This window comes from Sceloporus occidentalis, unplaced genomic scaffold (genome assembly GCF_023333645.1).
Source record: "Sceloporus occidentalis isolate IW3139 unplaced genomic scaffold, rSceOcc1.0.p SCAF_76, whole genome shotgun sequence".
Lineage (NCBI taxonomy): Eukaryota > Metazoa > Chordata > Lepidosauria > Squamata > Phrynosomatidae > Sceloporus > Sceloporus occidentalis.
This window is the reverse complement of record NW_028317056.1, coordinates 2,726,132-2,738,633: the sequence shown is the minus strand read 5'-3', so window position 1 is coordinate 2,738,633 and position 12,502 is coordinate 2,726,132. Positions and strand designations below refer to the sequence as shown.

Genomic DNA, 12,502 nt, shown 5'->3' with positions numbered 1-12,502 from the left:
ATCCCAAGGAGAGAACTGTGACGGGGTGAAGGGGTTTAAAAACATGCGCTCACAATGAGACGTTAACTAGTGGCATGTGGAGGAGAGGTTTATGGATAGATGGTCAGGCGTGATAGCCTGGGCTCTGGTCTTTGTTTCATCTTCTTTATAAACCGAGGGTGGATTTTAATATTGTAAACACAGTTTTATGGGCCAGCGCTGGAGACACACAATGTTAAGATTCCCTGTTTTTTCTTGGCTTTGTCATGCTGACGGTCAGAGATATTAAGATATCCGTGCGCTCACTTTACCCTTTGTGTGCTAGAGCACCAAGCAACTCTTTGGTGCTAAAAGTGACACCAATAGCCGCAAACTCTGGAGGGTTCTGATTCTGAAATCATAAAAACTATAAGAGGAGGGAACCTTTGTTTAATATTGTTTATTAGATAAGGGGAAACAATTCGCCTTAGCACGACTCACTTCCTGTTTAGTAAACCATCTTTTCAGGCATGCTCAGGGATAAGTGCAAAAGGAAATGCTTTCCCCCATTACGAGGTGACATTATGCACAGTTCTGCGAGGCTGAAGAAACTATATATGTTGATGAATGTTACAGAATGAAATATATTATATCACGTGATTCTGTTTCACTTCAGGAGATCCTGAAAGCCTCTACTTTGGGAAAGGGAAGGGAAATAATGGACTAGTATCCATAGTGTCACCCTCTCAACATTTTGTTGGCTTGTATTTAAGTCTAATCACACCTTGGACCACCAGTCAGGTGAAGTGAGGTCTTACTTGAGATAAGATCTAGACCGTACTCGCTATGCCAGCACTCGCTATGAGATGGCTGAAGGTTTAGCGTTAACGTGGAGCAATGTGAGCGAATGTGGTCTGCAGTCCACGGGAGCCATTATCAAAACCCTGGGAAGAAGTTACAGGAACGATTTTACAAGCCTCAAACCTGTATACAGAGTAGATTATTAATGCTGACTGAGCTGGATATACAAGACCTGAAAAAGTCTAAACATTTCCAAACATTTTTGGTAAAAATGTATCGCTTTCAACAATTATATGAATGTTATTATGTTTCTTGGATTTTTTTTATATTGAATACAATATTAACCTTAGAAAATGAAAGAATATTGTTTTGTTACAGTGTGACAATTCCAGGCCAACTCAGTAGATCTCAGTCGGCTTTTCTCTCCTGACTTCATAGATCTACGTTGGCTTTTTACTTCCGTGTCTTTGTAGATTTAAGATGGGAGAGTAAAAATCTGTGAAAACCTATTTCTTATTTCTATACTTTTTTTTCTCCTGTAGTTTACAATGGAATTTAAGGAATTTATAACGGGATCTCATGGTTCTTGGGTCAGATGTGTGTTTTTTTTTAGGAATCATGTAATTCTTATCGCACCCATTGTCTGTCCCATCCAGAACATGCACTGCTCACCTCCTACCACATGTTATGATGTTCACATGAGTTCTACGCCTATTGTGACCCATGAAAGGAAGGCTCCGTATCTCCTACTTGCCATCACATCTGTGTTAAAGGAAGTCCTGTATTTCATATCTATTCTCCAACATTTGTCATGACAATAATGTTCTCCCCTGATTTTGTGCCCTCATTTAAGGAGATTTCAGGGCAGATTGCCTCCATAGACCGCGTGCATAGGGAGCAGCAGATATATGAAGTGTTAGATGTTATCCTTTTTATTATGTTTTTTATGTAGCCGTGTCTGTTAGAGGAACTCATCCAAATTCACCTCTCGCTGAAAGCTGTCAGCTCCAATTTAATCAATAAATAGTTAGATGCGAGGGTATTTGATGAGACGAAATATTCCGTCCGCTCGGATATTAAACTGAAAATGTCCTTTCATCTTCCTGAGGGATAAGCAGTGCATTACTTACACCAAGGGTATTTAAGTAGTTCCTGACTCTGTATAGGGTTGTGGAGTTTATTGGCAAAGATCTAAGTTTTCCCTACCAACATTCTAAACGGTGGTCAACATTTATAATGGTGGCCAACATTCCAAATGACTTAATAATCAAGATTTAAGTGTCAGGGTGCTTAAGATTTGGGGGGCCAAGGCCTATGGGTGGGGGAACAGTTTTTTTAGATGGTGGGATTTGCTGTTTTTCTGTTGCCTTCATGACCTATAGATTCTTAGCGCGTCTGACCTCTTCTTATTCCATGCTAAGACCAAATGATATTTACTCATACCCAGTAAACCCAGGTATTACCCAGCAACATCCCGGTTAAAGGTTACGGCTCCGTACTAGTTTATGAAATGTGTCCAAGTGCAATTCATGAAGATGTTTGCCATGAGATATACTACGGTAACCTAGTTTTCTAAGGGTTTCATAACTCCTCATTGTCTATTTATCAAGAAATCTGAAATCCAACGGGATTGGTGGGTCTGTAGTAGAATAAGCCATGCGTGCGTAGGGTTGGGATATTTTTAGGGTATTTATTAATGGGTAGCATGTGTTTCGATGGGGTGTCTATTTGCTTCTTGTGGTTTTCTGCATTTTCTCTTGTAATTTTTTTTTAAATCCAAAATACAAGTACATTTTTCCTTAATTCGTGTCCAGCACGTGGTTCGAGCATGTCAGCATGCTGGTCATCTTACTAAACTGCGTCACCCTTGGGATGTTCCAACCCTGCGAGGACGTGGAGTGCAAATCGGAGAGGTGCACCATTCTGGAGGTAAGAGCGCCCCGTGAGACATTCAACAATTGTCCTCTCCCATCAGATTTTTTTCTTATCTCTCTTTTTCTCTCCCGTCTTTCTCCTGTCCCCCTCTTCCTCCTCATTCAGCCTTTTTTACCCATAGATAATGTTATGTTTATTATCATTGAATTAATGTAATAATATTTAATAATAAATATATTTAATATTTAATAATAACAATAATAATAATATTAATAATAATGTAATTATTAAGAGTGCATAGATTATCCCTAGGAGCCAAATGACTATGAATAAGATATTTTCTCCATCTTTTGAACGCTTTTATTCTTTCGTACAGCGTTTTAATACTAATGACAGCCCTCCTGGTAGAAAAAAAAAGTTTATATTTTTTTACCATTCCTCTACAAACTTACTTTGTTTCCTTATAAGAAATATGGCCAAGATTGGACCATTTCTATAAGTAACCTGTTCAGATTAAGACTAACCGCTTACCCAGAAAGCATACATTAGAAGAAACTCCCAAAATCGTTCTGCCATTTGGGGAGATCTGTCAAGATACACTTTTTCCATTTTTACACTTCCGTCATGATCATTAATTCACCAAAACAAGAAAAAATAACCCACCTATCATTATCAATGGAAACATGGCACGTGCGCGCATACACGCTACGCAGGTGTCTGTCCTGGGAATACCGGATCTCCGTACAGCCCAGAAGAATGTTCCACTCTGCCATAATTCTCTTAGGAACTCCATTTATATTTTAATCCCACACCAAAATAGAACGTCTTGTTATATATTATTAACAGCAACGGGGTAGCCAGCCATGGAGAAAATTACAGGACCTTTCTGACAGCGGTGGAAAAAAAAATATTAACTCTTTCCAAGAAGGAATAACCCATCGGTGCACACCTGGAAGCAACCAGATGTTTATTAACTTAAATCCCAAAAATCTTTGCGTTTACCGACAAAGAGTCAAAATATATTATTATTTAGAAGTGTAATAATAATATTAATAATAAAAATATAAAAAAAAATACTTAATAATAAATACATAAATAATAATAATATATTATTATTATTATTATTATGAATGCAAGCCGCTAGCCAAGTCAAAGGCTAACAATCAGCAGGTTGTCCCCTAAAACACAATCCTCTTTTCATCTATATTGCTATTGAGAACCGAGTCCTTTCCCGCGTAACATGGACTCTGCTGCGCGGCAAAGGGAAATTGGTGCAATATATTTCCGCCTTTCATCTTTACCTCGGGGTGAATGATTCTTTTTTAACTTTTTATTAGACCATAAAGCTAGAGTTACGGAGTCTTTTAGCGCTCGTTTCTAAATGGACTCTTTTTTCTTTTTTTTTTTAAGTGGATATCATATATCAGCGCATGTACGCTCACCCCTGAAATACAGAGGGTTAACTTTCTATGTATGATGGGACAGAATAAATAAAAACAGCATGCGGTAGCCATTTTTATGGAATTTATATACTTTGCAATATTTTTAAAACAACAGGCAGTTAAATAAAATTTAAGAAAATAAATAATACATCTGTTATTTTTTGGGTATTAATGGAAAAAAAATTATAAAAAAATAAAATGGATATTAAGATTTGTGGTGTTCGGGTACCGAGCCAATCAGGGCATGAGAAACATATATTTCATTTGTTAAGGGATTTTTTTTAGGCACCCAGCCAGGATTAACTCTTTAATTTCCGATGGCTGGTCTAGGGTTAGGGTATTTAACCCTTTTGTTCCAAGGTGATCTTTGTCAGAATCAGAGAGGGAGATGAAGAGTTAACGTAAAGTAGGAAAATTTGTTTTTTTCCAGCTCAGGGAAAGGGTATCTCAAAGGTCACCCTCTTGGGAGTGACAACATGCGCAGGAAAAACCCTCGGTGACAACAGAGCATAGGGATGAATATTTGGAAATTTCTTGGAGACGCCCCAAATTTATTCGGTACCCAAAATGCGCGAGGAAGACTGTATTCGTTGTGTCCTTTGTAAATCGGAGCGGCCTGGAAGTTCCATTCCGCAGCTAAATGCTTGTATTTACTGCTCAATGGGTCACATCCAAGGCCAATTAAGTTGTCATCAGATCTTTGTGCTGATTTCAGATTGTTAACACGTCGTCTCTCCATCTCGCCGCGCACGTTCTTGGCATGTTTCAAAGCTCCGGTCCCGGGCTAAATATATTTCATGCGATCAGACTACACAAAGCATCGTAGGACAATAGCGGAGAGGGCTTCTGGCAGACGGACGCCGGATTCTGAGCGCAGAGTTTTTATTGGCAGGGGCTTCCAGAAAGATTGAAGTTCACGCAAGAAGCCGTAATTCTGACAGCCATCATCGCTAAATATTGTTATCACAAAACATACGGTCTTCGCCAGCGACGTCCTAAGCCGCCTCGCCAGTGTTTTGAAAGCCCTGATGTATCGTTCAAGGTGGCCGTACCCAAGAAAAGTCTGCCAGTTCCAAGAAGCGGAGGGTCCATCACCGCCCGTTGGCCTGGACTGGCAGCTTAAGGTTACGACGATAAATAAATCTCGCGACCAATATTTCTCCGACCATCTACAAAAAAAACAATGGAATATGGTTAAAGTTGACCAGAATACTTTAGTTAGATTTTATTTTTAAAAATATTAAAAAAAATTAAATTAAATCATAAAAATAAAAATAATAATTAAATGAAAAAGAAATTATTTTAATTAAATTAAAAAAAAAATTTTTTAAAGTAAAAAAAAATTATTCTAGTCAATGACTATGGTAAATAAAAATGTTCCCAACTATAATCACCCAAAGGACTCTCAAGAGTCTCAGCCTGCATTTAAAGAACCGTAGTTCACAGTAGCTGGATAGATGGAAGTCACCTACTGTAGACCTCCACGGATTGGCCTTGAAGGAAACCAGATATTGTAATAAAATGAGTTCATAGTTATATTGTGAAATTGCTTGAAATGTTTTTTTTTTCTTGTATTAACCCCAGCGCTTTCCTCCTCTCTCCTGCCACAGGCTTTTGATGGCTTTATCTTCGCTTTCTTCGCGGTGGAAATGGTCATTAAAATGATCGCTCTCGGAATCTTCGGACAGAAGTGTTATCTGGGAGATACGTGGAACAGGCTGGATTTCTTCATCGTCATGGCTGGGTAAGCAACACATTGTATCAGCAGGAGGTCCAAAAGCTTTGCGTTGGCCCGACGTAGAAGTAGAAGAAGTCTTCCCAGCTGAATTTAAGTCTAATTGATTCACTGTAACCAAATGTATCATACAAATCACTTGGAATACTTTACCCCAAATATTCTGCCCAGTTCCTTTCTTAAAAAGGGCTACATTGGGGGTGTCAAAGCTGACTTTCCAACCCAAAAAAATAATTTTCCTTCACAAGAGATCTAGTGGTCCCACCACGTCTTAAAATTTTCTTTTAATTTTGGAGATTACCCAACTATATAGTATATAGAATAATAATATATTATTAAACCCTTTATTTAATAGATTATGATCTAAATCAGAAGAACTATTTATCATTATTATTAACTGTTTTATATAGCGCCATCATATTACGTAGCTCTGTACAACGGGTAGATCAACGTAGACAACCATTCGGTCACCTCCCCTGGCCCTGAAAGGGTTAAAATGCTTTTTTTTTTTTTTCGAATGACCTCTTTATGTCTTTGAGCTGAAAGCCTCTAATAAAAAAAAAAAAACTCCAACAGACCCACTTGGCTTCTAAAAACCCTTCTTATCTCTGCAGTTTGTCTGGATCGTAAGCATTGATGGAGTGTTGCACTATTTGGCACAAATGCGTAACATTACACTTTGCCAGGTTTGACGTCTGGCGAGGCCACTTTCCAAAACTTAAGAAAATTACAAGTAATTGAAGAACTAATTTGTTCTTAAGACATTAGTCATTTTTATGTTGATAGGAGCTCACAGCTGTTTAATGCCAACGCCACAAAAACCCATGCTTGTTTTTCAAAGTTTTTTTAAAAAAAAAAATTAAAAAGTAAGAACGTAAGAAGAGAAAGAGGACTTATAAAGATTATAAAGCATGCAGACGTTGATGTTCTTGTTCAATGCTGTTTATAAATTGATGCCAGTGACGTATTATGGCTAAAGCCTAGGGCGCCCGGGCCGTCGGTGGGGGGGGGTGTCAGCCCCTCTTTTGCGTAACCGGGAGCCAATCAATTTGGGGCGGTCAGGCGCCAGGCAGCGTCACCTCTCAATGGGCCAGTTACAAGAGATGTCGCTGATGTCCTCGACCGACTCATTAACACCATGGAGGACCGCACAGAGCTGGCACAGTCCCCCATAGTTTCCTCTCACCCTGAGCCCACCGTGAGATATGGCATCCAGCAGTAAAGATGGCGGCGCAGAAGGTGTGGCTTGTAGAGTTGACCCAGAGCAGCGCCAAAGATAAATACACCCCTAATATTATATCATTTTAAGGAAATAATGTCTAGGGGTATTTCTAGAATAACCTCTGTAATTTCTTTAATCGTTGATTCTGAACATTAATTAATCACAAAAATAAAGAGGAACGCGTTGGTCACAGCATTAGATGGATGGATCAATGACAAAAGAGGTCTATCTGCTTCATCTAGCCGGCTGACAAGACATTAAAGCCTATGTTTATTTCTTTATCCCCCGAAAATTTCTTATATTTCATTGGAATGGCTTTTACCAGTTCTGCTGGGAGACCTTTCCAGGAACTTCTACTTTTGCAGAGATCTATAAATTAAATAATCCCACTTCTTCACAAATTCTCATCCCTCTATACAAAACATAACCCGTTGAAAATGTAACATTTTCTCTACTTATTTTATGAATAGTTTGCACCCCTCACCACTTCTCATGTTGAACGGCCGTGCATTTTCCGCCCCATTAAAACATTTTCATGGTCATTTGCCGCAAGAGCCTTGTGGCTTTGGCGTCACGTGACAACCCCAGGAAAAGTCGCCGGCGTTGCATATGAGCCGGCTGGCACTGGTCCCCGTCTCTTTTAGTTCCCCCCCCCATGAGGTCTTGGTGCTAATTCCCACGGGAGAATTCTTTTTCTCCTTTTTCTCCCAGCTCAGAAGGTTAAATCCAGATAAGTGAGGCGGAAACGCGTTTCGCTTTCAATAAACCGCGGCGGAACAGAAACAGGGAGGCTGTAATTGTGAAGCTAACGGGTAACGTATCCTCTGTGTTCGGGGGTAATTGCAGAAACAGCTTGGACGTCAACATAATAAGTGGCTCGCGTTGGACGATAAGTGGGCTTTGAAATAATGGAGCTATTACCAGTCTGTGCAGATAAGGGGGGGGGGCAGAGAAATGAACACCTTCCTACCATTTGGCGTGTAGAGTTTCCCTAAATGAGTTGATTACATTAATAACGCGAGCGTCGCGTCCAGAGATTACGGATCGGGGAACACAAACGGTCACAACATTGCGTCTGCGCGTTAAAGCTCGGCAGCCGACTCCAGAACCACGGAGAGCCGACTCCGGTAACGGAAATCTTTTGGGTTTCCTCTGTCGCTGGGAACCAAGGAATTCAAAAACAGGGGCCCTTCAGCCAAGATGTTCGAATCTCCTCTTTTAAAGGGCGGACGTATCAGGACAGTATTACAATTGTTGCCGTTGGATACCAATAGAATGTTACATAGAATAATAGAATGTGACGGCAAATCAGTCCCATTCCGTCCATCTAGTCTGCCCGGTTATCCTGCTTCATCAGTCGTTGTTCTCGTCTTAGATTCAGGAGCCGTATGTCTATCCCATGCATGTTTAATACCCTCACTGTATTACCCTCTACCACTTCTGCTGGGAGGCTGCTCCACTTATCTACCACCCTCTCAGTAAAGTAAATCTCCCCTATATTAATTATAAACCTCTAACTCTCTAGTTTCTGATTATGGCCTCTTGTTCAAATACTTGAACTTGAATTTTACATTTTTCTTTTCTGTTTTTTTTTTATTAACGCAAACTGGTATCAACACAGGATTTATAAAATTTTTGTCCCCTTGGTTCAAAAACCAATCAACCCCCCTCAGACCTGGAGGTGCCATTGTTGTCCGTCAAGTGATATTGTGTATGACTTTCCCTTATCAAGCACCTCACTGAGCTGATGCTTTATGGCAATGCTAATGAAGTCCATTCTTCTATCAACTTTCATTAGTCAGAGAGTCCGACTGAATCATTAAGACCGAGTCATTCTATTGTTCCCACAGGCAGTATGATAAGGAGTCGGTGTGTTTTGTAGATTGGGGCTCAGATAACAGAGCGAGAATCATACAAATGGCAGCTGCCTGAAAATGATGGGAGTTCTTCTTTAAAAGAAATAATACTTTGAAGATTTTGAGCTCTTCTTTTTTTATTTGCTCTACAGACAGAAATGAGGACACATGGATCTTGGGGAAAAAAATAATAATCTGTTCATTCATTTTATTTTTCTTTATTTTGAAAAAGCACAAACTGAGAGATGGAAATCAGAAGCGTTCTATTCAATCAGCAGAGATATCATGCAACAAAGAGCCCCACAGTCAGAAGCCAAGACAGAAAATAAACACAATAGGAGATTGCGAAAAATTTATGTAACAAAAAAAAGAGAGAAAGTACACAGCCAGCCTCTGCTCCGTATTATACTCAGCACCGAAATATTCCGCGGGCCAAAAAAAATCAATCGGGATTATAGTTGGCTTAAACAAACGCAAATAAAAGCACTCGAAATGCATTGGGGCCAGAATATACACTACTGTTCAAAGGTTTGGGGCTTTAATGGAAAATAAGGACATTTCTGGCTGTAACATAAAAAGGGTTTTCTAACCATCAATTATCCTTTTTAACTTAAACTTGGATCAGCGAACACAACGTGCCATTGGAACACAGGAGTGATGGGAGTGATAAAGGGCCATTGGAACACAGGAGTGATGGGAGTGATAAAGGGCCATTGGAACACAGGAGTGATGGGAGTGATAAAGGGCCATTGGAACACAGGAGTGATGGGAGTGATAAAGGGCCATTGGAACACAGGAGTGATGGGAGTGATAAAGGGCCATTGGAACACAGGAGTGATGGGAGTGATAAAGGGCCACTGGAACACAGGAGTGATGGGAGTGATAAAGGGCCATTGGAACACAGGAGTGATGGGAGTGAAAAAGGGCCATTGAACACAGGAGTGATGGGAGTGATAAAGGGCGATTGGAACACAGGAGTGATGGGAGTGATAAAGGGCCATTGGAACACAGGAGTGATGGGAGTGATAAAGGGCCATTGGAACACAGGAGTGATGGGAGTGATAAAGGGCCACTGGAACACAGGAGTGATGGGAGTGATAAAGGGCCATTGGAACACAGGAGTGATGGGAGTGAAAAAGGGCCATTGAACACAGGAGTGATGGGAGTGATAAAGGGCGATTGGAACACAGGAGTGATGGGAGTGATAAAGGGCCATTGGAACACAGGAGTGATGGGAGTGATAAAGGGCCATTGGAACACAGGAGTGATGGGAGTGATAAAGGGCCACTGGAACACAGGAGTGATGGGAGTGATAAAGGGCCATTGGAACACAGGAGTGATGGGAGTGAAAAAGGGCCATTGAACACAGGAGTGATGGGAGTGATAAAGGGCGATTGGAACACAGGAGTGATGGGAGTGATAAAGGGGCTATGTAGCCATTAAAATAAGCTGTTTCTAGCTACAGTAGTCATTTACAACATTAACCCCGTCTGTGCTGGATTTCTGATCCATTTCATGTTATTTTAATGGACAGGATGTGCTTCCTAAGTGACCCCAAACTTTGGTATTTTTTTTCTTTTATGTGCAAAATATATATTTTTTTCAATAATCTGATATATTTTCTTTTTTTACACAAATCTGCTTAATTTGCTGTAGTTATCCTGCTTTTAGGTCGTCCTTTTGCTTATTGGCATCCATTTGAAACCCAGAATTGTCAGCTACACTCGTCAACACTAAATACATACCTCCCAAGTGTCCTTTTAGTTTAGTTTGGTCAGTCCCTCCTTGGTCACCAAATCCATGATGCCCCTATCTCCTCCCCTGATGCCCCTCTTTTCTAGGAGGTCAGAATGTTTGCTGGGTATGGGGGGATCGCAGGGTTCTACAGCCCTAAAAGCCCCCATAATGTGTATAGAAACAGCAGGAAACCCATTATTCTTCTTCTAAATGCCCCACTCAGGTACACAAATAACTACGAATAGTTCACAACTGACCGCTGAACCACTTTTCTATTCACCTATTTCTATTCACTTTTCTATATTGACCACCTTAGAGCTCTCAGGCAAATCCCATTATTCTTAGCAATCACGTGAAACGCTATTGGAAAAATAAAGTATATCAGTAATCAGGGATTTATTTTCAGTCTTTCCTCATGTTTTTCAGGATGATGGAGTATTCTCTGGATGGACATAATGTCAGCCTGTCTGCGATCCGTACTGTTCGTGTTTTACGGCCACTAAGAGCCATCAATAGGGTTCCAAGTAAGTACAACGTTGTCCCAAAAATATATAATAAATTAAATAAATAAATAAAAATATACAGTATTTGCTGTATATATAAAAACCTTCAGGTTGGGGTAAACAAGCCGTGGCCCCCCCAAATAACCTGTTATTCACGCAGCACTCTGAAGAGGTGAGTATCTAACGCATAGCATCAAAATCCTATATAAATACTGAGGCGGGTGTTAGGAGACAGCAAGATCAGGACAGTTGGCAGGTATGTGTCACCAACACTTGTTCTACATTTTGGGCCACCCACGTTACGAAGGGAACCGGAGCAGCACGGTCTTAAAAAGAAGGAAATCTTTGGAATTTGACATTTTTTCTTGTAGGGGAGGAATAAATGAAAGCTCCCGTGCAGCCGGATGAGGTCATTTCAGTGTTTCCTCACCAATGCAAACAGCCGGAGGTCGTCTGATGCGGAGAATAATCATTTCCATTAGAAATATAATTGAGTTCTTTACAATGCTGTAGAGCCGCGCACAACCGGCGCTTAATATTACGGAGGGACCAGCTGTACGAAGCCTCAAACCAATTAAAGGACTGGATCAGAGACGTTCCTCCCGGAAAGTTCCGTGTCACCTGCTACAGAACCACCTACTGGGGGACGATGCCTCGTACCGGGCAGATGTTCGGGGTGGCGTTTGACACCGGGATAACTCAATAAATGATAGTCACTCGGAACAGAAAAGCCCCTAAGAGAGAACCAGCGACGGCAACGAACGCGCGGACAAAAAATAACGTCTGTGAAGGTATTCCCGAGGGGGAATTTATAACGGGATCCTAAATGTTTAAAAGGACTCTGTTTTTTAAAAAAAATAATAATATTTCAATGTTCTAGCAAAAAAAATCGGAGCTATTATTCTAAAAAGGAAATTAGGGACCACCACTGAGAGCATCGTGAAAGACAGGAGGTTCTAGAACTCTACGCCTTTCTATGGCTCCGGAGGATTCTATTCCTTTAAAAAACTAGTTTGATAGGTGCGATACTTTAATCCATTATTGGGTTAACCCCCGAAGGCTCGATTGCTAATAAAGTCGTACTTAAAAAAATGTAAGACGAAACACTAAAAAAAAAAACTGATATGGCCGCTTGTTGTGTTTGTGAAAAAGTTACAGTAAGAGTAACGCCAAAGATGCGCGGAGAGGAAAGCGTTACGCGTTCCGGAAAAAGTCACCGAGATCCCGGACTTTTATGTGACTCATGGAGCCGACTCAGCTGGTGACAATCATGGCACGACCTCCCGGCAGCAGCGGCAGCGAGTTACTTTCCTGCTAATAAGAGCGTTCACCGAGCCTCCGGAACATGTCTGTCACAGCGGGGTCACCCGGGT

The 12,502-nt window shown here is 40.7% G+C and overlaps 1 protein-coding gene across 1 annotated transcript in view; it reads left to right on the top strand.

The window, feature by feature from the left end:
* LOC149285776 (voltage-dependent T-type calcium channel subunit alpha-1H-like) overlaps positions 1–12,502 on the top strand; it is a 180,470-nt gene that overhangs the window by 98,796 nt on the left and 69,172 nt on the right. Inside the window, exons 2-4 of the mRNA XM_089494843.1 lie at positions 2,577–2,688; positions 5,687–5,820; positions 11,053–11,150. Coding sequence (XP_089350969.1) covers positions 2,577–2,688; positions 5,687–5,820; positions 11,053–11,150 — 344 coding nt within the window. The remainder of the gene's footprint in view (positions 1–2,576; positions 2,689–5,686; positions 5,821–11,052; positions 11,151–12,502) is intronic.